The following is a 25,546-nucleotide window of genomic DNA, read 5'->3' as shown; positions in this document are numbered from 1 at the left end:
TCATCAGTGGTCACAGGACGCTGCCCACGGGGCGCTGTTGGCTGGATGTTTTTGGTTGGTGGACGATTCTCAGTCCAGCAGTGACAGTGAGGTGTTTAATAAGTCCATCAGCGCTGCTGTGTCTGATCCACTCATACCAGCACAACACACACTAACACACCACCACCATGTCAGTGTCACTGCAGTGCTGAGAATCATCCACCACCTAAATAATACCTGCTCTGTGGTGGTCCTAAAGAACAGGGTGAAAGGGGGCTAACAAAGCATGTAGAGAAACAGATGGACTACAGTCAGTAATTGTAGAACCACAAAGTGCTTCTATATGGTAAGTGGAGCTGATAAAATGGACAGTGAGTGTAGGAACAAGGAGGTGGTTTTAATGTTATGGCTGATCGGTGTATTTGGGTGCACTTGAAGTACTACTGAGTCCCATCCCAGATTTAAGGCCACTGTATAGTAAATAGAATGCAGTTTGAAATATAAGTCCTCCAGCTTCCCGGCTGAAGCCGCGCCGCTTCTGTGCTCCATGAGCTGCAGTGAGTTTTACACATAAAACCATAATACTGTGTAATGAAATACTGCATGAAGTTTGTAATACAGTCCTCATACTTAGTCCACAGAGCCTCTCTCTCACGCTATGATACAGGTCTATCTTCCCAACGGGCACTTAACTGGTTCCCTATAAATCCTTGTTTTGCCCTAGTTTGGCAGGTACACACAGGGTGTTATGCTTTTTTTAAGGAACATCCTGTGAGGTTCACACTCTTCGTGTGTGCAATTTGAATGTCCGGGGTTTAGCAAATAATCCAGTGGGTTAGCAAACGTTGTATCTAGTTACTAGCTAGCCGGGCGAAGTAACAAAGCTTGGTTGATTGTATTGATGGACTGACGGACTGTACTAACACCTTTAAACCTGTTCTTAATTACTAATCCTCATAGACTGCAATGGGCAGAGGTGACATAATGGTTCAGGCTACATCACTATCAGTCTACCACTGTTGGGCCCCTAAGAAAGGCTTTTCAGCCTTCAGGTGCTTGGACTGTTGGACCCTGTAACAATAACAGTACGTGTCCTATTACGTGTATTTCTCACTGATGTTGGTGGGTGGCAGTGGTAGCTCAGCGGTTAAGGCACTGGCCAGTAATCAGAAGGTTCAAGCCCCACCGCTACCAGGTTGCCACTTTTGGGCCCCTGAGCAAGGCCCTTAACCCTCAATTGCTGCAAATGTTTGCGATGTCACAGAGATCCAGCAGAGCGTTCATGGAAATGAAATGGAAATGGACTCCACACTAGCATGGACGGTCAGTTGCTTGACACAATAAGAAGACCAATGGGACTCAACCAAAGTGAAATCAGAGAAACGAGGCTGTGGTGAATATCAGTACTGGAATGCAAACAATAAGAGTCAGTAGATGCACAAATCTGCTTAAATGTGTGAAAGAATCAGAAATATATGGACGACCTGCACTGCTCGTTAATGATACTGATAACTGATGTGACTGTGGTTAAATCATGATTAATAATTGTGTTTTTTAATCCTTTATACATTTATAAATAAATTAAATACTTTTTTACTTCTGGTTGTATTTGTTATTTATTAATTATGATATATAAGAATAATATAATATAATAATATAAGAATTCAATTAACCAAAAAGGGTGGCACGGTGGCTAAGTGGGTAGCACCATCGCCTCACAGCCAGAATGTCCTGGGTTCGATCCCCAGGCGGGGCGGTCTGGGTCCTTTCTGTGTGGAGTTTGCATGTTCTCCCCGTGTCTGTGTGGGTTTCCTCCGGGAGAACAACAAGGGTTTCCTTCCACAGTACAAAAACATGCAGCCAGGCTAATTGGAGACACTAAATTGCCCTATATGTGTCTGTGTGTGTGTGTGTGTGTGTGTGTGTGTGTGTGTGTGTGTGTCTGCCCTGCGATGGACTGGTGCTCCGTCCAGGGTGTTACTGTGTGCCTTGCGCCCATTGAAAAGCTGGGATAGGCTCCAGCAAACCATTTGATCAGGTTAATGGATGAGTGAAAATGTTCTGATGGTTGCCTTTGGAACAACATGCATTAAACAACCACAAGATGTCAGTAAATACAAACATTTCCTACATCACCTCTTAGCGTTCCAAAAGTATGTGGACACTTGACTGTGAGATTATTGCACTCACTTTTTCCACATTTGGGGGCATAAAAGCCTCCACTCCCCTAAGAGGACTTTTTTTTAACATGATTTTGTGCACTCATTCAGTAAAAAATGCATTTGTATGGTCAGGCAGTCGCAATCGACGTTTCAATTCATCCCAAAGGTGTTCAGTAAGGTTGATGTCAGGGATCTGCACAGCCCACTGGTGTTCTTTTACACCCAGCAAGTCAAACCACGTCTTTTTGTAACTTTTTTTTGCACAGTCAAGCTGGAGCAGGAACTGATCTTCCCCAAACTGTTGCTTCAAAGCTGGATGCATACAGTTTGAGTATTATAGGACTGTTTTTATACACCTGTGTACATACTTTGTCATATACAGTAGTATGTGTTGTTCGGGGTGTATCAGGGGTAGATGTACACCGATCAGGCATAACATTATGACCACCTTCCTAATATCGTGTTGGTCCCCCTTTTGCTGCCAATACAGCCCTGACCTGTCGAGGCATGGACTCCATTAGACCCCTGAAGGTGTGCTGTGGTATCTGGCACCAAGATGTCAGCAGTAGATCCTTTAACTCCTGTAAGTTGTGAGGTGGGGCCTCCATGGATCTGACTTGTTTGTCCAGCACGTCCCACAGATGCTTGATTAGATTGAGATCTGGGGAATTTGAAGACCAAGTCAACACCTCAAACTGGTTGTTGTTCTCCTCAAACCGTTCCTGAAGCATTTTTGCTTTGTGGCAGGGCGCATCATCCTGCTGAAAGAGGCCACAGTGATCGGGGAATAGCGTTATCATGAAAGGGTGAACATGGTCTGCAACAATGCTTAGGTAGGAGCTACGTGTCAGAGTAACATCCACATGGATGGCAGGTTTCCCAGCAGAACGTCGCCCAAAGCATCACACTGCCTCCACCAGCTCGAGTTCTTCCCATAGTGCATCCTGGTGCCGTGTGTTCCCCAGGTAAGCGATGCACACGCACCCGGCCATCCACGTGATGTAAAAAAAAACCTGATTCATCAGACCAGACCAGGCCTCCTTCTTCCATTGCTGTGTGGTCCATTTCTGATGCTCTGTGCCCATTGTTGGTGCTTTCGGCGGTGGACAGGGGTCAGCATGGGCACCCTGACTGGTCTGCAGCTATGCAGCCCCATACGCAACAACCTGTGCTGCTCTGTGTATTCTGACACCTTTCTATCAGAACCAGCATGAACTTCTTCAGCAGTGTGAGCTACAGTAGCTCGTCTGTACCCAGCCTTCGCTCCCCACGTGCACCACTGAGCCTTGGCCGCCCATGACCCAGTCGCTGGTTTACCACTGTTCCTTCCTTGGACCACTTTTGATAGATACTGACCACCGCGGACCGGGACACACCCCACAAGAGCTGCTGTTTTGGAGATGCTCTGACTCTCTGTCTGTCTGTCTTTCAGTCTGTTTGTCTGTCTGTCTTCCTTTCTTCCGTCTGTCTGTCTGTTTTTCTTTCTTTCTTTCTTTCTTTCTGTCTTTCTGTCTGTCTGTCTGTCTGTCTGTCTGTCTGTCTGTCTGTCTTTTTGTCTGTCATTCATCTGTCGTGCATCAATGAGCCTTGGCTGCCCATAACCTTTTGATAGATACTGACCACTGCAGACCGGGAACACCCCACAAGAGCTGCAGTTTTGGAGATGCTTTGACTGTCTCTCTGTCTGTCTTTCAGAATGTTTTTCTGTTTGTCTTCCTTCCTTCCCTCTGTCTTTCTTTCTGTCTTTCATCTGTCGTGCATCAGTGAGCCTTGGCCGCCCATGACCCTGTCGCCAGTTTACCACTGTTCCTTCCTTGGACCACTTTTGATAGATACTGACCACTGCAGACTCACCCCACAAGAGCAGCAGTATTGGAGATGCTCTGACTGTCTGTCTGTCTGTCTTCCTTCCTTCCTTCCCTCCATCTGTCTGTCCGTCCGTCCATCTTCCTTCCTTCCCTCCATCTGTCGTGCATCAATGAGCCTTGGCCGCCCATGACCCTGTCGCCAGTTTACCACTGTTTCTTTTTTGAGCACTTTTGATAGATACTGACCACTGCAGACCGGGACACACCCCACAAGAGCTGCAGTTTTGGAGACGCTCTGACCCGGTCATCCAGCCATCATAATTTGGCCCTCATCAAACTCGCTCAGATCCTCAGGCTCGCCCATTTTTCCTGCTTCTAATGTCAACTTTGAGGATAAAATGTTCACCTGCTGCCTAATATAATATATCCCCCCCACTAACAGGTGCCGTGATGAAGAGATAATCTGTGTTATTCACGTCACCTGTCAGTGGTCATAATGTTATGTATGGTCGGTGTATGTGTGTGTTTTTGGGAGGTGTATCGGGGGTGGAGTTTGGGGAGGGAGGGGATGAACCGCGCCCCTCCTCGCGCTGCACAGACAGACGGCGCGTGAGAGACATAAACACACGCGCGCGCGCTCATACACACACAGCTCGTGTTAGTCGGTGACAGGACAGATGTGATACCGGGGATGGTTCGGAGTTCGGAGCAGGAACGGAGAGGAACGCTGAGGGTTCGGTGTGTTCCGTGCGCACCGGGGCTGCGGGTCTGTCCTCCGCATCGGTTAGTTCATTGATCGATTAATTGGTGATGAGTGTATCGATGGACCGGGGGCCGGTGCGGCGCTGTAAGGTGGTGGTGGTGGGAGACGCGCGCTGCGGGAAGACTGCACTGCTGCACGTGTTCGCCAAGGACTCGTACCCAGAGGTACACACACACACACACACACACACGCACACACACACACACACACACACACACACACACACACAGGTTGCACGGTGGACTCTGTTGCTGGAAAACCCAAGTTCTATAATGTTAATGTTTAGGCAGGTAAGGTACTGGACTAGTAACCAAAAGGTCACTGGTTCAAGCCCCACCACTGCCACTTGGTCACTGTTGGGCCCTTGAGCAAGGCCCTTAATCCTAATTGCTTAGACTGTATACTGTAACACTATTGTAAGTCGCTTTGGCGTCTGCCAAATCCAGGAAATGTAAATGTAATGTCAGTGACCTTCCCTAAATCCTTTACTCCTGGGTCTCCTGTCACTTTATACTCAGAGGAACTTTGTCCAGATGGTCAGATGTAATCCAAGAAGCACCAAAAACCAGGTCTGAAGAGCAGATGTCTTCCTTCTTGTCTGTTCTTCTTGATGTTCTTTCTTCTTTCTTTCTTTCTTTCTTCCTTTCTTCCGTCTATCTGTCCACCCATCTGTCTGTCTGTCTTTCTTTCTTCCTTTCTGTCTGTCTGTCATTTTGTCTGTCTGTTTTTCTTTCTATTTTCTTTCTGTATGTCTGTCTTTCTATCTTCTTTCTTCCTGTCTGTCTGTCTTTCTCTCTTACTTTCTGTATTCCTACCATCTGTCTGTCTCTGTCTGTCTTTCTGTCTGTCTGTCTTTCTGTCTGTCTTCCTTCCCTCCTTCCTTCCTATCTTCCTTTAAACCTTAGCCTGTCTGACCTATGTAAAGCTTGCTTGACTCTGGACAGTGTCACCTGCGTCCAAGTGAGAATATCTGAACAAATTTCCTCTCAGCACAAGGTGTCTTGTCGGACCCACTGTTCCATGTGCCAGGAATTAGGAGCTCATGCCACAAACTTCAAAGACTTTCTGTCACAGAGAAAGAAGGCTGCCACGACCCTCATGATCTTTACAAGTGTGTGTAAACATGTGGACATCTCCTAAAATTATCAAGTTCAGGTGCTTCAGACACACGTTGCTATCTGTATAAATTCAACACTCTGCCACGATGCCTGTGTGTAAACACTTGATTTTAACTGTACATGAATATTAAAATGAATAAACCCCACCATTAAACCATTACAGCTTTATACTGGTTCCTCTGGGTGGGTTTGTGTTGGTTTGTAATGGTTAGTCATGGCAGACTTGTGTCAAAAGTATGCAGACACCTCGCCTATTTTACAAGTTCCTTGATGACTCTGTAATGGTCAGTAATGGTTTTATTTGTCACTGTACTCCAGCTTTCAGAGTCGGTTTGGAACTTGGTTATAAGGTACAACCAAGTGTGGCTGAGCTGTTGTTGCTCCTCCACTTTCTAATATCAGACAGGGCGGCATGATAGCTTGGTGGGTAGCACTGTCGTCTCACAGCAAGAAGGTTCTGGGTTCTATTCCCAGGTGGGGCGGTCCAGGTCCTTTCTGTGTGGAGTTTGCATGTTCTCCCCGTGTCTGTGTGGGTTTCCTCCGGGAGCTCCGGTGTTCTCCCACAGTACAAAGACGTGCAAGTGATGTGAACTGGAGACACTAAATTGTCCATGACTGTGTTTGATATTAAAAACTTGAACTGATGAACCTTGTGTAATGAGTAACTACCGTTCCTGTCATGGATGTAACTAAAGTGTAAAACATGTTATGTGTGTCCAAATACTTCTGTACATTGTTTAAACGTGCTCGTTATTATCTGTCGTATTGTAATAACGCTTAATAACGTCTGATGTTCAGAGCTACGTGCCGACGGTGTTCGAGAACTACACGGCGAGCTTCGAGATCGACAAGCGCCGCATCGAACTCAACATGTGGGACACCTCAGGTAGGACACGCCCGTTTCTCACCTGTCTCACTCAGAAAAGTCCCTGTGAAAGGTGTGGAGTTGAGCTCAGAAGTTTACATACACTCATAATGACATGGCAGCTCTAGAATCTCAGTGATTTCTGCAACGGTTCCTTCTCTGACTGGGTAACTAGAACACCAGTCTGGTTGTAGCCTAGCGGTTAAGGTACTGAATGGACTAGTAATCAAAAGGTCACTGGTTTAAGCCCTACCACTGCCAGGTTGCCACTGTTGGGCCCTCGAGCCTGGCCCTTAACCCTCAATTGCTTAGACAGTATACTGTCACAGTACTATCAGTCACTTTGGATAAAATACAGAAACTGGAAATGGATTTAGAGAGCTCCTACCAGATCAGTCCAGTCCAGACGTTCTCCTCAGGGTTTAGGGTCAGCACTTTGATTAATTTGATTAATCCTGTTAATTTGAGGTTGTTTTTATTCTTTATTATTCTATTCACTTCCTGTTATGCAGTTCCTCATAAAGTGACAATTTTTGGTTATCTACTCAACCTTGGCGGACACGCTACTGTTCCACGTACTTCTATTGTTTGTACAGATGATTTGGGGAACTGAAGCTGATTAGAAATGGCTCCAAGGGAGACAAAAAATGGAATGGAAAGAACTGCTTTCTGAGATCAATTCTTCTGGGTTAATCTAGTCATATTTATATTGGCACAGAAAAGTCACTAGCTATATTTAATTATATACAGCGGTACCTTGAAACTCAACGTCAGTTGGTTCTGGGACTGGCGTTGAGTTTAAAAGGCGTTGAGTTTCAAGGGGTTTTTTTTCCATAAGGATGTTTGGGAAACCTGTTAATGTGTTCCATGTATATTTTAGTCTAATGTAAAATAATGAAGTTGTTTTTGACACGTATACACTGAAAATAACACAAATATAACATAAACACACTGAAATAAAAAAGCTGATTCTCACAATTTCTCAGAAGCTCGAGCTGTAACACAAGTTTAAAAGTGAAACAGGGAGGAAAATCCAGATAAACACAGATACATGTGGAGCTGTAACCCTGGATCTGATGGTTATTCCACACTAATGCAGATTTGTCTCATGTTCACACTTTGATGATCTTTAGGCAAATATTCAGCTACAGAGAAACAGAACAGTTGTAGAATCAAGCGCTGCCATGTTGGTCAGTTATTACATTAAGTGTATGTAAACTTTAGACCTCAACTATGTACGATAAGCTTTCAGTGAAGGTTAAAAAATTATTCCCAGCCTCCACAGTTTTGTTCAGATACCAGACAGACCAGGTTTACACTCCCATTCAAGAGTAAAATACCAGCAGGCAGAATTAAAAAAATAAAAACGAAACTACCTGAGTAGGAACAAAACTGTGACTGTGAAAAAACAAAGAATGAGGAACCAGCGATGCAGAAATGAGATGAAGCGATACGGTTCAGAAGCTCAGGTGTACACACACAGCACCTGTAAAGAATAAAAATGATGCAGGACGCAGGTGAGACCAACACCAGTCCAGATCAGTTTTAAGGAATGAGTGAAATAAGCAGGGTCTGGGACCTGGAGCGAGGAGTAAAAAGTAAAAAATAAAACAATATAGTCGAAATCTGACTCTTCAGACATTTAAATATCAGGAGACAGGACACAAAAACCGATGACTTTAAATAAGGAGCCACCAAAGTTACCAAAAAGAGTCCAATGAGAATACAGAAACAGGGACTGGATATTTACACTGTGAGTCAAAATGGGACCTCTGTACCTGTTCCAAATCCTTCACTGTTCAGAGTCAGTTTAGAACTTGGTAGTTAGGTACAACCACAGCTACATGCTTCCGATGTTTGCTGCTGTGTGGCTGAGCTGTTGTTGCTCCTAGATGTTTCTACTTTCCAAATCAAAACTTAGTTAACAGGGCGGCACGATGGCTCGGTGGGTAGCACTGTCGCCTCTCAGCAAGAAGGTCATGGGTTTGATCCCGAGGTCATTTCCGTGTGGAGTTGTCATGTTCTCCCCGTGTCTGTGTGGGTTTCCTCCAGGAGCTCCGGTTTCCTCCCACAGTACAAAGACGTGCAAGTGAGGTAAACTGGTAACTTCTTGTCCTGTCATGAACGTAACCAGAGTGTGAAACATGACGCTGGGATCCTAATAAATAAATAAATACTACATGGTTGAGTGCTGTTGCATTTATAATTAGACTTGCGACCAAGTGGTTCTATTTTATTATATTTATCCACCACAGCTTAACCATGTAGCTACAAACCTTGTAAAAAACTCACTGTCTTCAAAAGACGATTAAAACCCACGTCTTTACTGAGCACTGAAGCTGACATGCACTTACTAACACTCTTATTTATTTCTTGCATAAAAAACCACTTTGGTTCTAACAGAGTTTCAGCAGATTTGTGTTCTTGGACTTAAACTAGAGTAAGGTAATGTAAGGTAATGTTTACTGTGGAAGCACTTCTGTAAGTTGCTCTGGATAAGAGCGTCTGCTAAATGCCGTAAATGTAAGATTGTTCATGTTAAAGAATTTTGAAAATGGACTATTTTTTAAGAATGAACATTTGGTCAGCGGTACAGAGGTCACTTTTTTACTCACAGTGTAAATATAGGGATAAAACACTTGGCTTGTCACTAGATCAGAAACTGGGGCTGTTACTGGATCAAGAATTGGGGCTGGTGCTGGATCAGATACTGCAGCTGGTTCTAGGACTGGTGCTTGGTCATACATGGGGCTGGTGCTGGGTCAGTGACCGGGGCTGTCTCTAGATCATGTTACTAGGGCTGGTTCTAGGACTGGTGTTTGGTCATGGTTGGGGCTGGTACTGGGTCATCGACTGGGGCTGGGTCAGTGACTGGGGGTGACACTGGATCAGAAACTGGGTCTGTCACTAGTTCAGAAACTGCAACTGGTTCTAGGACTGGTGTACAGTCATGAATGAGGCTGGTACTGGGTCATGGACTGTCACTGGATCAGGTACTGGGACTTGGGCTGGTTCTAAGTCAAAGACTGAGGTCACTAGATCAGGTACTGCGGCTGGTTCTAGGACTGGTGCAGGGTCATAAATGGGACTGGTACTGGGTTATGGACTGGCACTGGATTAGGTACTAGGACTTGGGCTGGTTCATAGACTGGGGTTGATACTGGATCAGAAACTAGGGCTAGTTCTGAGTCATGGACTGAGGCTGTCACTAGATCGGGTGCTGTGGCTGGTTCTAGGACTGGTGCTTGGTCATGTAATGGGGCCGGTACTGGGTCATGGACTGGGGCTGGGACTGTCACTGGATCAGGTACTGAGACTTGGACTGAGTCATGGACTGGGGGTGACACTGAATCAGAAACTGGGACTGTTGCTAGATCAGGAACTGGGGATGGTTCTAGGACTCCAAGGGCTTGGTCATGAATAGGGCTGGTGCAGGGTCATGGGTTGAGGCTGGGTCTGTGACTGGGAGTGTCACTGGATCAGAAACTGGGGCTATTACTGGTTTTAGGACTAGTGTTTGGTTATGGATGGGGCTGGTACTGGGTCATGGACTGGGGCTGGGTCTGTGACTGTCTCTGGATCAGGTACTGGGGCTGTCTCTAGAAGGTGTTTGGTAATAAAAAAAAAGAGGTATTAAAAAGTCCCAGGTGGAAATGAGGCAGATGCTTTTAGTAGATGAGGCTGGAACCCCAGAGTTTTAGGGGAAAGCGCATCACGGCTTCTCTTTGGTTTTGCTGATCTGGTAGCATCACTACTTCTGCACTCTGAGGCTGTGACAGCTGATCTGGACGCTGAAAAGCCACCACATGACTTTACAGTGTGGACACGCTGGACGAAGAGATGCTTCACGTTCCAAACGGGACGGCGTGAGATTTAATCATCATACAATTTAAAACGTATGAATAGTTCATTTTAAACCATGTGTAAGGTCAGTACTCGACCTCTCATAATGTAATGGAAATGAATCCCAGCTGTCATGTTCCGAGGTCCAATTCAAGACACTGACACACACACACACACACACACAGTATCACACAGTATCACAATATTGGTTTAGCAGCAGGTTATTAATTGATGAGCCGTATCAGATTACACACAGCTGCAGTGAGACACGGACTGAACTGAACACCTGGATCCATTTCTACAGCTGGGAGGAAGGGATTTAGAGTGTGTGTGTGTGTGTGTGTGTTAGTGTGTGTGTAAAGTGAGTGTGTGTATCTACACCGAGTGTGTATGTGAGTGTGCGAGTGTGTGTATATGTGAGTGCGTGTGTATAGTGAGTCAGTGTGTGTGTGTTAGTGTTTGTGTTAGTGTGTGTGTGTATATATATATATATATATATATATATATATATATATATATACAGTTGAAACCAGAAGTTTACATACACTATATAAAAAGACACATGTGCATGTTTTTTCTCACTGTCTCACATGAAATCAGAATAAACTCTTCCTGTTTTAGGTCAATTAGGATTACCACAATTATTTCTATGTGCTAACTGCCAGAATAATGAAAGAGAGAATTTTTTAAGGCAATTTTTACTACTTTCTTCAAAGTCAAAAGTTTAAATACACTAAGATTACTATGCCTTTAATTAAACAATTTGGGACAGCCCATATGATCATGTCATGTCTTTGGAAGCTTCTGATAGGTTTATTGGCAACATCTGAGTTAAGTGGAGACACCTGTGGATGTATTTTAAGGCACACCTGAAACACACTGCTTCTTTGTGTAACATCATGGGAAAGTCAAAAGAAATCTGCCAAGATATCAGGAAGAGAATTGTGGACTTGCACAAGTCTGGTTCATCCTTGGGTACAATTTCCAGATGCCTGAAGGTGCCTCGTTCATCTGTACAAACAATTATATGCAAGTACAAACAAGATGGGAATGTCCAGCCATCATACCGCTCAGGAAGGAGACGGGTTCTGTGTCCCAGAGATGAACGTGCTTTGGTCCGAAATGTGCACATCAACCCAAGAACAACAGCAAAAGACCTTGTGAAGATGCTGGCTGAAGCTGGTAAGAGTGTGTCATTATCCACAGTGAAACGAGTACTGTATCGACATGGGCTGAAAGGCCACTCTGCCAGGAAGAAGCCATTACTCCAAAAGAAACATAAAAAAGCCAGATTAATGTTTGCAAATGCACACAGGGACAAAGACTTTAATTTTTGGAGACATGTCCTGTGGTCTGACGAAACTAAAGTTGAACTGTTTGGCCATAATGACCATCGTTACGTTTGGAGGAAAAAGGGGGAAGCTTGCAAGCCTGAGAACACCATCCCAACTGTAAAACATGGGGGTGGCAGCATCATGTTGTGGGGTTGTTTTGCTGCAGGAGGGACTGGTGCACTTCACAAAATAGATGGCATCATGAGGAAAGAACATTATGTGGAAATACTGAAGCAACATCTCAAGACATCAGCCAGGAAGTTAAAGCTTGGGCGCAAATGGGTCTTCCAAATGGACAATGACCCGAAGCATACTGCCAAACTGGTTACAAAGTGGCTTAAGGATAACAAAGTCAATGTTTTGGAGTGGCCATCACAAAGCCCTGATCTAAATCCTATAGAAAATTTATGGGCAAAGCTGAAAAGGCAGGTGCGAGCAAGGCGGCCTACAAACATGGCTCAGTTACACCAGTTCTGTCAGGAGGAATGGGCCAAAATTCCTGCCAACTATTGTGAGAAGCTTGTGGAAGGATATCCTAAACGTTTGACCCAAGTCATACAGTTTAAGGGCAACAGTACCAAATACTAATGAAATGTATGTAAACTTTTGACTTTGAAGAAAGTAATAAAAATTGCCTTAAAAAATTCTCTCTTTCATTATTCTGGCAGTTAGCACATAGAAATAATTGTGGTAATCCTAATTGACCTAAAACAGGAAGAGTTTATTCTGATTTCATGTGAGACAGTGAGAAAAAACATGCACATGTGTCTTTTTATATAGTGTATGTAAACTTCTGGTTTCAACTGTATATATAGTGGGTGTATACATGTGTGTGTGTAGTGTGTGTGTATGTAAAATGAGTGTGTTTGTGTGTGTGTGTGTGTGTAGTGAGTCAGTGTGTGTGTGTTAGTGTTTGTGTTAGTGTGTGTGTATATATACTGTATATAGTGGGTGTGTAAAGTGTGTATGTAAAATGAGTGTATATGTGAGTGTGTGTGTAGTATGTGTGTGTGAGTGCATGTGTGTATAGTAAGTCAGTGTGTGTGTGTGTGTGTGTGTATACATAGTGGGTGTGAACATGTGTGTGTTTAGTGTGTGTGTATGTAAAATGAGTGTATATTTGTGTAAAATGAGTGTGTGTGAGTGTATATTTACATTACATTTTACATTTTCATTTACATTTTCGCCATTTAGCAGACGCTTTTATCCAAAGCGACTTACAACTTTGACTGAACACAATTTTTTTTAAGCAATTGAGGGTTAAGGGCCCTGCTCAGGGGCCCAACAGTGGCAACTTGGTGGTGGTGAAGCTTGAACCGGCAACTTTTTGATTACTAGTCCAGTACCTTAACCACTGAGCTATCACTGCCCCTTTATAAAAAATATGTGTGTATGTGAGTGTGTGTATATTAGTGTATGTGAGTGTGTGTATGTGCATGTGAGTGTAAGTGTGTGTGTATGTATAGTGGCTATGTACATGAGTGTGTGTGTGTGTATGAGTGTGTATGCGAGTGTGTGTGCGCGTGTATGAGTGTGTATGCAAGTGTGTGTATAAGTGTGTGTGTGTATAGTGGTGTGTATGAGTGAGTGTGTGTGTGTTAGTGTGTGTGTATGTATAGTGGCTATGTACAGGAGTGTGTGTGTGTGTGTATATATGAGTGTGTATGCGAGTGTGTGTATGTAAAATGAGTGGGTATGTGTGTATAGGTGTGTGTGTATAGGTGTGTGTGTAGTGTGTGTGTGTGTGCTTATTTCTATTAAAGAGCTCAAAATCAATGCAACCCACTCCTCCAGCCAACATAGGATCCTGCGTAGGTCATCGACCTCATTGTAGACCACACACACACACACACACACACACACACACACTAATCTGACTGATGCTTGTGCATCCTGCTTTCCCTCGTCTATAATTCAGGAGGAACGGTGGGGAGCTTCCTGTTTCAATCGAGTCTGAGAGCCTCACCAACATCTGGTTACATTTCAGTTATTAAATATTAATATTTGGTTCTATGCAAGTAAAAACACCCACCAGCCCAACTCCAGCTGGTGACTTCTCTGTGCCCTTATACAGGCTGCTTTTACTGTATGGAATAAGAGTCTCCTGACATCACTGTGGGCTGCACTTCCGCATGGGTCTTGGTTTCAATCCTACTGGTCCATCTGTTTGTGTACTCTGGCTTCCTAACATGCCTGTAGGTAGATTGGCTTCTCTTAATTGTGCCTAGACAGCTTGGTGTGCCTAGTCTAGATCTAGGCTAGTAGAGTAGGTGTCACACGGCAGCATGGTTCCTGGAGACATGGGTTCAGTCGTATTTTCAGCACAGGTTCTGTCTCTGTTTGCTGTTTTCTCTCGACCTGTTTAAACCCTGCAGAAGGTGGATTGGCTGCTGTAAATTGCTTGTAGGTTGAGCGAGTGGGTATCTTCTTATCTTGTAGAAGCTTACATTCCTCAGCGGAGCATTAAAAACTTTCTCACGGCTCAGAAATGTGGGGTATTTATGGAATGTCGGTAATCGAGATGTTATTTTTAACTGGGCGACATAACCAGCACCATTAAGACCAGCATGATGAGAACTGGTTCCATGAGTGAGAGAACACAAGGGCTGGTGGTCTTATGCAAAGATAAAATATAAATAAATAAAAACTAGTAAAAGCCAGTTTTACTTAATCTTACACTGATCATTAATCAAATGTAAATCTCTGGAACAGTGTGTGCTGCTCTGATTTATATTTTACAACAGGAACACGTCAGATGGCCAAAAGTATATGGACACCTGAACATGATCTAGCTGGACATCCAATTTATTTTATTTTACTTATATATTAGGAATTTAACAGGGACGTTGTAGCCTAGTGGTTAAGATACTGGACTAGTAATGAGAAGGTCACTGGTTCAAGCCCCACCACTGCCAGGTTGCTGCTGTTGGGCCCCTGAACAAGGCCCTTAACCCTCAATTGCTCATACTGTATACTGTCACAGTACTGTACGTCGCTTTGAATAAAAGCATCTGCTAAATGCCGAAAATGTAAATGGCGCTCAGGTGGCGCAGCATAAAAACACCGGAGCTGGGATCTCGAATACATCGTATCGGGTCTCAGCTGGGCTGAGCGGCCACATATACAACGATTGGCCTGTTGTTCATGTAGGGGTGGGGTAGTAGTAAGCCGGATAGGGACTCCTTGTAACTGATGCAACTACGTCCTCTGCTGGCTGATTGATGGCGCCTGCACAGGGGCGGGGGAGAAGGAGTGCGCTGATCAGGGTGTGTCTCTCCGTACACAACGCTGATCCACACTGCACTCGTCAAAGTGTAGGTGATAAGATGCATACGGCTGCTGCCCACGTGTCGGAGGGGGCGCGGGTTAGCTTCGTTCTCCTCAATCAGAGCGGGGATCGGCATTGGTGGAGAGGAAGCGTGATACAATCGGGCAATTGGACGCGCTAAAAGGGAGAAAAGGGGCAGAAAATAAATAAACAAAAATATAAATCTACAGTATATAAAAAAATATAAACATTAATATAAAGTTTTACATCAATCTCCAGTTCACCTCACCTACATGTCTTTGTACTGTGGGAGACCCAGGACCTTCTTGCTGTGAGGCGACAGTGCTACCCACTTAGCCACCGTGCCGCTCTGACATCTAAAACGAAAATGCTTGAGGTCTTTATGGAGCTCACTTTGTGAAACAAAAACAGGCCTTCCCCAAACTGTTTTCACAAAATCAGAGGCATGCATGTCATTTTCATAGACTTCTTGTTGGCTGAAACACCTGAACTAAATGAATAAAAGAGGCGTCCACATACTTTTGGCCATGTAGTGCATGTTTATTTGAAGGAGTGGTCAGGAATGAGCGGTTGCGCCACAGAAACTCCAAGTGAGGGCAGCTGTAGCCTAGCGGTTTATGTACTGGACTAGTAATCAAAAGGTTGCTGGTTCAAGCCCCACTACTGCCAGATTGACACTGTTGGGCCCTTGAGCAAGGCCCTTAACCCTTAATTGCTTGGACTGTGTACCATCACTGTATTGTAAGACAGACTGTATCGCTTTGGATGAAAGCGTCGGCTAAGTGTCAAATATGTAAAATGTAGGGCAGCTGTAGCCTAGTGGTTAAGGTACTGGTCCAGTAATCAGAAGGTTGCCGGTTCAAGCCCCACCACTGCTAGGTTATCGCTGTTGGGCCCTTGAGCAAGGCCCTTAACCCTTAATTGCTTGGACTGTGTACCGTCACTATAGTAAGTCATTCTGAATAAAAGCATCTGCTAAATGCTGAAGATGTAAATGTACAATGTTAAAAGTGTGTGTACAGTGTTGTGAAAAAGTATTTGCCCCCGTGCTGATTTCCCTCCCCTCTCACCACATGATTATTTACATTCTAATAATTAAGCTGTTATTATTTACTTATGTGTAGGTTTAGTTTTGAAAGGTTTACCCTGATGTAACTCGAGCACTTTCACCTGCTGGCGTTCTAACCGCCGTGTTCTTTCGTCCCGAGCCCTCAGGTGAGCAGGTGTTCTGCACCTCTTCACCTGTTTCCTCTTTTTACCTGCTGGTGTTTTTCTGCAGAAATGAAAATCGTGTCGATCCGGTTTTTCGGCTTCTGCATCGCCGGTGCGGGTGCGGCTCAGACTCCGGCTCCAGCCCTGGTTTAACGTGCCCCCGTTAGCCTTATCCGTGCCCCGGAGCGCCGGAGGCGGGTCGTGTGATGGTGTTAGATGGCGGTTAGGAGAGGAATTTAGGCGACATCACCGCAGGGTTCTGAGTCACAAATTATAAAAACAAAGAAGTTACAGACGGTTCTGCTGAGTGTAAAACACTCTTGTTTTACTCTGACTGAATGACTGGAACACAGACGGCTTTGTCCAAAAATACGTTTACGAATTAGATTTTTAATGTCAAGAACTGAAATGAATAATTTGGGGGTGTAGAGAGTTCTAGAACATCATTTAACCACGTGAAGAAGAAAGAAAGAAAGAAAGAAAAACGTCCTTATCTGTCATATATATATACACCAATCAGCCATAACATTAAAACCACTTCATTGTTTCTTCACTCACTGTCCATTTATCAGCTCCACTTACCATATAGAAGCACTTTGTAGTTCTACAATTACTGACTGTGGTTCATCTGTTACTCTGCATGCTGTTCTTCAATGGTCAGGACCCCCACAGAGCAGGTATTATTTAGGTGGTGGATCATTCTCAGCACTGCAGTGACACTGACATGGTGGTGGTGTGTTACTGTGTGTTGTGCTGGTATGAGTGGATCAGACACAGCAGCGCTGCTGGAGTTTTTAAATACCGTGTCCACTCACTGTCCACTATATTAGACACTCCTACCTAGTTGATCCACCTTGTAGATGTAAAGTCAGAGACGATCGCTCATCTATTGCTGCTGTTTGAGTCGGTCATCTTCTAGACCTTCATCAGTGGTCACGGGACGCTGCCCACCGGGCGCTGTTGGCTAGGTGTTTTGGTTGGTGGACTATTCTCAGTCCAGCAGTGACAGTGAGGTGTTTCAAAACTCCAGCAGCGCTGCTGTGTCTGATCCACTCATACCAGCACAACACACACTAACACACCACCACCATGTCAGTGTCACTGCAGTGCTGAGAATGATCCACCACCTAAATAATACCTGCTCTGTGGGGGTCCTGACCATTGAAGAACAGCATGAAAGGGGGCTAAAAAAAGTATGTAGAGAAACAGATGGACTACAGTCAGTAATTGTAGAACTACAAAGTGCTTCTATATGGTAAGTGAAGCTGATAAAATGGACAGTGAGTGTAGAAACAAGGAGGTGGTTTTAATGTTATGGCTGATTGGTGTCTACACGAGTACAGTACAAGGAAGCTTGTTTGGAAGCTGGGGTCAGAGCGCAGGGTCAGCTATTGCACGACGCACCTTGAGCAGACAGGGTTAAGGACCTTGCTCAAGGGCCCAATCTTGGCTGCATAGTAGATCCTGGATATGAACCGACAATCTGTTCCTAAAGTAGGTGGATCAAACGCTCTAACCAGCTGTGGCAGTGTATCATGGGCTTGCTTGACCGTGGACACCTCTGACCCTGGAGCTGCTCTTTCTATGCAGGTGTTCAGTTTGACTCTCACAAAACTGTTTTTGGCAAACCATTGCCTAGCGGTTAAGGTATCGGACTAGTAATCAGAAGGTTGCTGGTTCAAGCCCCACCACTGCCAGGTTGCTGATGTTGGGCCCTTGAGCAAGGCCCTTAACCCTCAATCGCTCAGACTGTTTACTGTCACTCTACTGTAAGTCACTTTGGATAAAGGCGTCTGCTAAATGCTGAAACTGTTTGATTGTTTTGACTCCTGCAGCTCTGTCCAGTCTCTTTCAGCTCCTGATTGAAACGTTTGTTGTCACATGACAAATAAAACTAAAAAGCGAAGACTTAAGCGGGCGTCGCTCCAGGCTCGCTTCCCCTCGTCTCCTTCCCTCTTTGTCCCCTCTGTCCATTCAGTGGGGCACAAAGACGGCCTTTAGCTCGCGCAGCGGCGTTGCTACGATACGCGTCCAACAAAAGCAACGAACAGCAACGCCGAAACGTTTTTGTTTTTTAGCCGAAACAAACGTACGGAGCACAAATGCGCCCATAGATCTTCCCCGAGAGGCCGACTCGCGCTCTAATTGCTCGGCTGGTCGGTGCCACTTTTCTTTTTTCTCCAGCGGTTTTGTGTTCACGGCTCAGAAGCTCTGACTGGATTGAATTGAACGGGACCGCGCTGTTTGTGCGCTGTTGTTTTTATGGTCGGAATAAATGGAATAAATTGTGACTTATTTTCCATGCAGCCGTATTTTATTCTCTCTCTTTGTTTCTCTGTGAGTGTTGCAGTGCACTGTGGGAAGGATGCAGAGCGCTGGGCATTAAATTTCTCTTTTTATAGACGACTATAAAAGTGCAACAGTGTTAAATTCCTTAATCGGCTCCTCGCCTCCCCACCCCAACATAAAATGTGCTTTCGCTTTGGTTTCTTCACCCCTCACGTTCCCCTCATGATCCTACCATCTCATAGATGAAAGTTTATTTAATTTTAGTTATAAAGAGCCGCCTAAACTTCAACAAACTCATCCAGACTCTTCACATCTGCAAGGATACGTAGGTAAGTAGGGAGCTCCAGATGTTACATCAGAATCTGGTCCTACCCTGATGTTCCTCTAAAGATCGCTATATGCAACATCATCTCACTTATTTAATCTCTAGATTCATAAATATGTCTGTTTCAACATGTTGCTTTATCTACAGGAGCAGCTTGTTTGTTTAGACCTTTTACTAAAGACAAAAATTAGGATGAAGTAGGTGGACACACTGAGTTCCATTTAAAACCACGAGCATTAATATGAAGATTTAGATCAAAATGTTTTGAGGAGGGTAACCTCCTGACTGCAAGCCTAACCCTTACCCTAACCCTAACACTAACCCTAACCCCAACCCTTACACTAACCCTTACCTTAACCCCAACCCTTAAACTAACCCTTACCCTAACCTTAACCCCAACCCTTACATTAACCACAACTGTAACTTTTACACTAACCCTTACACTAACTTTCACCCTAACCCCAACCCTAACCCTAACCCTTACTCTCAACCCTACACTATAACCTCTTACCCTGACCCTAATCTCAACGCTTACCCCAACCCTAACCCTATTCCCAACCCTTACCCCAACCCTAATCCCAACCCTTACCCCAACCCTAACCCTACTCTCAACCCTACACTATAACCCCTTACCCCAACCCTATTCCCAACACTTACCCCAATCCTAACCCTATTCCCAACACTTACCCCAACCCTAACCCTACTCTCAACCCTACACTATAACCTCTTGCCCCAACCCTACACTATAACCCCTTACCCCAACCCTAACCCTACTCTCAACCCTACACTATAACCCCTTACCCTGACCCTAATCTCAATGCTTACCCCAACCCTAACCCCAACCCTAACCCTACTCTCAACCCTACACTATAACCCCTTACCCTGACCCTAATCTCAATGCTTACCCCAACCCTAACCCCAACCCTAACCCTACTCTCAACCCTACACTATAACCCCTTACCCTGACCCTAATCTCAATGCTTACCCCAACCCTAACCCCAACCCTAACCATACTCTCAATCCTACACTATAACCCCTTATTCCAACCATATTCATAACACTTACCCTAACCCTTACACTAATCCTAACCCTCTTCCCAACACTCCCTACCCTCATCTTAACCCCAAGCCTAACCCTTACACTAACCCCAAGCCTAACCCTTACACTAACCCATCCCTATAACTGGTTATTTAAACTGATCAGGCACTTGTATGTTCAGGGCTTTTTAATTAAGAAAAACAGTAGCTTGGTGTTTAATATGTTTCCGTGTGTGTGTGTGTGTGTGTGTGTGTGTGTGTGTGTGTGTGTGTGTGTTATGTGTGCAGGTTCTGCCTATTATGATAACGTACGCCCGTTGGCTTACCCAGATTCAGATGCTGTTCTTATCTGTTTTGACATCAGCAGACCAGAGACCATGGACAGTGTTTTAAAAAAGGTACACACACACACACACACACACACACACACACACGAACCCTCCACCCAACACACACACACACAAACCCACACACCCAGACACAAATCCACACACCCAGACAGCTGTTAATCACTATTGTTTTGAAACAGTATTGCTCTGTTATTGTCATTTAAAAGGAAGGTGTGTTTGTGTGTGTGTGTGTGTGTGTGTTTGTGTGTGTGTGTGTGTGTGTGTGTGTGTGTGCGCAGTGGCAGAGTGAGACGCAGGAATACTGTCCCAATGCAAAGATTGTATTGGTGGGATGTAAGCTGGACATGAGGACGGATCTAAACACACTCAGAGAGCTGTCCAAACTCACACTGATCCCCGTCACACACGAACAGGTGAGACACACACACACACACACACACACACACACACAATGCAGATCAGGAGCTCACAAGAAACAAAAATACAACACCGTCGTATCCTCCAAAATACTACTTTACTGCAGAAGGTGGATTGGCTGCTCTAAGCTGCCCTCAAGTTGAGTGAGAAGACGTGCTGGGATGCTGCACTGTTGCCCAAAACTAAACAACACGCCATCCGTTAGCTGCTAAGCTCTGCTGGAGGCCGCGACTGAGGCTTTCTGGCTGCTATTCAAATTTTACCTCATGCTAACACACTCACTACATAACGTCAACCACACACACACACACACACACACACACACACACACACACCTACAGAGAGACACACTCCACTTTACTTAAGGTCATAAAACCTGGGAAGCCCAGTGCAGCAGAGCATCTGTGTATGAAATAGTGATGAGAAAGATGGTGGTAGGGTTAGCGACAGCGCTATCAGCGGCGTGTGTGTGTGCTGGTGAGTATCTGATAGCACAGAGGTGATGTATTATTCACCACTACACTCGTGCCCTTCACTCTCTCACTCGTTCTGCCCGGAGCACACAGTGGTGTCATGTCGGCCTCGCAGGTCCTGATTCACGTCCGCTTTAATTTTCTGGTTTGGGGTTGTTTGTGTTTTTTCCTCCCTAAGATTTTGGACTGTGCATGTGGTAATTTATGCCTGTTTAGTCAAAAGAGCGACCATGAGGTGAGGTGGCTCATTCTTGTCTGACCTCTGTCTGTCTATATATGTATCTGTCTGTTTATCCGTCCATCCATTTCAATATACACTGATCAGCCATAACATTAAAACCACCTCCTTGTTTCTACTCTCACTGTCCATTTTATCAGCTCCACTTACCATATAGAAGCACTTTGTAGTTCTACAATTACTGACTGTAGTCCATCTGTTTCTCTACATGCTTTTTAACCTGCTTTCATGCTGTTCTTCAGTGGTCAGGACCCCCACAGAGCAGGTATTATTTAGGTGGTGGATCATTCTCAGCACTGCAGTGACACTGACATGATGGTGGTGTGTTAGTGTGTGTTGTGCTGGTATGAGTGGATCAGACACAGCAGCGCTGCTGGAGTTTTTAAATACCGTGTCCACTCACTGTCCACTCTATTAGACACTCCTACCTAGTCGGTCCACCTTGTAGATGTAAAGTCAGAGACGATCGCTCATCTATTGCTGCTGTTTGAGTCAGTCATCTTCTAGACCTTCATCAGTGGTCACAGGACGCTGCCCACGGGACGCTGTTGGCTGGATGTTTTTGGTTGGTGGACTATTCTCAGTCCAGCAGTGACAGTGAGGCGTTTAAAAACTCCAGCAGCGCTGCTGTGTCTGATCCACTCATACCAGCACAACACACACTAACACACCACCACCATGTCAGTGTCACTGCAGTGCTGAGAATGATCCAGCACCTAAATAATACCTGCTCTGTGGTGGTCCTGTGGTGGTCCTGACCATTGAAGAACAGCATGAAAGGGGGTAACAAAGTATGCAGAGAAACAGATGGACTACAGTCAGTAATTGTAGAACTACAAAGTGCTTCTATATGGTAAGTGGAGCTGATAACATGGACAGTGAGTGAAGAAACAAGGAGGTGGTTTTAATGTTATGACTGATCGGTGTAAAAATACAATAAAAGCTGCACTTCATTATTGTTTTCTTATGCTTCTTAAACACAAATGCAGATTCAACACAAATGGTAATATTGTATTCCGTTCAGTACCGGCGCATTCACATGAGAAGTGACAAAATCACTTTTGCGCCGCTGTGCCGTTATTTTCTATGAAGTGTGACGGTGAACAAAACTTAACGTGACTTAATGTAGTAAAACAGCGAGTGAGGAATGTGATTAGTGGAGGAACTTATGAGCAGTAATAATGAAGAGAAGTTTAGTGCTCCTGTCTCCTTCTTTTACTACATTAAACCACGTTAAGCTTCATTTTCAACCAGAAGCGTTTTAGACTCTGGGAGAAGCTGATTCTGATTCTCACAATTTCTCAGACGCTCGAGCTGTAACACAAGTTTAAAAGTGAAACAGGGAGGAAAATCCAGATAAACACAGATGCATGTGGAGCTTTCAAACTGAAACTGATGGTTATTCAACACAAATGCAGATTCGTCTCATATCCACACTTTGATGATGTTTTACTGTGCCGCTCGAGCCGAGCGCTGAACGACGCCCATGCTAAGAGAAAGAAAACTGCTCAGTAAGTTGATCCTCACGCCCCCCTCCTCTCTGTGTTTAGGGCACTTCTCTGGCGCGACAGATCGGTGCGGCGGCCTACGCCGAGTGTACGGCCAAACAATCGGAGAACAGCGTACGGGACGTCTTCCACATCGCCACGGTGACGTCTATCTGCCAAGACACCCAGCGGCTCAAGCGGTCCGAATCACGCAAAGGACTCAAACATATCTCCCAGAATCCTCAGCACGTCGAGATCCTGGAGCAGCGTAAAGCTCGAGCGAAGAGCTGCACGCTGATGTAGGAGCACAGAACACACGACCTGCTGGTGGTCTGATTCTTATATAAATTCATTTTTTATATTTGATGCACAGAGAGGGATTATTTATTGACTCTTTTTACTGCTGAGTTGTTTTGCACCTTGTAGAAGGATGTTGGTGATGCAACATTTTCATTTTTTATTATTTTTTGGGTTGAACTGTTGAATTTTCAACTGTTAGAATAAAAACACAGGATTAAACTTGTCATCATGTTTGGCCCCAAGAACAAGATTTATTGGTCTCAGATGTCTCCTCCAGGGGACTGGAACACAATTTTATCACTGAATATAAAATTGAAAAACAAACCACAACGAGGAACAATGGGGTGCATCCCGAAACTATTTCTCGATTCCTGGCTGAAATTACCCTGAAATTAGTCAAATAGAGCTCGGCGTCTCTAAGCACGTCTCGGAGGAACCGGCGAAGCTTTCAGAGCAAGGACGCGAGCGCATAACACACCCTAACTTACAGTGTAATCAATTCTCCTCCTCCACATTCACATCCGAGCCATTTGCAGGCGATAACAGGACCAAATGAAGTGTGTGTACATCTATTAGCATCCTCAGAGGAAGGAGTTATCAATCCGAAGGTTGGGAGTTTAAATCTTAGCTCTGCCATGCAGCCACTGTTGGGCCCTTGAGCAAGGCCCTTAACCCTCTCGGTGCTGTATGATGGCTGACCCTGTGCTCAGACCCCAGCAGAAAGAAGTACATCGTATTGTACACCTGTATACACTGATCAACCACCTCCTTGTTTCTACACTCACTGTCCATTTTATCAGCTCCACTTACCATATAGAAGCACTTTGTAGTTCTACAATTACTGACTGTAGTCCATCTGTTTCTCTACATGCTCTGTTAGCTTCCTTTCATGCTGTTCTTCAATGGTCAGGACCACCACAGAGCAGGTATTATTTAGGTGGTGGATCATTCTCAGCACTGCAGTGACACTGACATGGTGGTGGTATGTTAGTGTGTGTTGTGCTGGTATGAGTGGGTCAGACACAGCAGTGCTGCTGGAGTTTTTAAACACCTCACTGTCACTGCTGGACTGAGAATAGTCCACCAACCAAAAACATCCAGCCAACAGCGCCACGTGGGCAGCATCCTGTGACCACTGATGAAGGTCTAGAAGATGACCGACTCAAACAGCAGCAATAGATGAGCGATCGTCTCTGACTTTACATCTACAAGGTGGACCAACTAGGTAGGAGTGTCTAATAGAGTGGACAGTGAGTGGACACCACCTAGTGGACACCTGTGGGGGTCCCCCTAGTTGCTTGGATTAAATGCTTGAACTGTAAATGACTGGGATGCACCCATGAAGAACGGAGAAGCTCATTGGATGATTATAAGTGCATCTGTGTGAAGATTTACAGGGAACAATAAATCTTGTTCTTTATATCTTTATGTTTTTCTATTTCAGTTTGACATCGAACACGTTTCTTTAGTTTTGTTTTTATGTTGTTGTTTTTGGAGGGACTCGTCTCATGCAGATGAGATGTCTATAAATGTATAGACGTTGATCTGTAACGTCTGTACATGAAGCACAAAACAAGCTTTATAATATAGAAATAACAAATATGGAAATGACAGGACAGGACTGGACTGGTAGAAAGTGACATGATTGGATGATGCAGATTGTAGTTGTTGTAAAACAGTGGTCCCCAACCACCGGTACCGGTTGTTTATTACCGGGTTGCACAGAAAGGATAAAAAATTAGAGACGCCACAAGAGCAATTCAATTTCCAAAACTCTTCGGGTGTTATTGTCTCCAATCACCACTAGGTGGGAGCAGCGTCTCAATGCAGCGAAACAAGCTCAGAATTCACACTGATTTTCCATTCTGTAGTTATTCTACTCTAAATGCTTCCACCATGCCAGTCCGTGAAATTATATCTTATATGAAACCGGTCCGTGCTGCAAAAAAGGTTGGGGGCCTCTGCTGTTAAACACAAGAGAGAGAAATAAAGAGAACAGACGGTACTACGTAAAAACACTGACTTTAGTTCTTTAGTTTCTTCAGATTTTGTTGGTATGTTTTTTTTTGTTCTGTTCTTGTATTTTGGTCAGATTGTAATTATTTACCACCAGGATCTTTTCAGATTTAATATTTCTTGTCTAATAATTGTTGGATCTGCGATAATGCGTTTGATTTTCTACATGTAAACGTACACGTTTCAGATTTTGTAGCTATCATCCATCTCATTTTGTTCTGTGCATCATTCTGACTTTGGG

General features: G+C 44.6%; 1 protein-coding gene across 1 annotated transcript; it reads left to right on the top strand.

Moving 5' to 3' along the window:
* Positions 1-4,607: 4,607 nt before the first annotated feature.
* Positions 4,608-24,197, top strand: LOC134321502 (rho-related GTP-binding protein RhoN-like). Its single transcript, XM_063003280.1, has 5 exons — positions 4,608-4,876; positions 6,629-6,716; positions 20,313-20,422; positions 20,653-20,787; positions 23,053-24,197. The coding sequence occupies exons 1-5, from the start codon at positions 4,760-4,762 to the stop codon at positions 23,290-23,292; spliced, it is 690 nt and encodes a 229-aa protein (XP_062859350.1). The 5' UTR covers positions 4,608-4,759; the 3' UTR covers positions 23,293-24,197.
* The last annotated feature ends 1,349 nt before the right edge of the window (positions 24,198-25,546 follow it).

This window comes from Trichomycterus rosablanca, chromosome 10, assembly GCF_030014385.1.
Source record: "Trichomycterus rosablanca isolate fTriRos1 chromosome 10, fTriRos1.hap1, whole genome shotgun sequence".
Taxonomy (NCBI): domain Eukaryota; kingdom Metazoa; phylum Chordata; class Actinopteri; order Siluriformes; family Trichomycteridae; genus Trichomycterus; species Trichomycterus rosablanca.
Note: the sequence above shows the minus strand (reverse complement) of the source record. Positions and strands in the feature narration are given on the sequence as shown.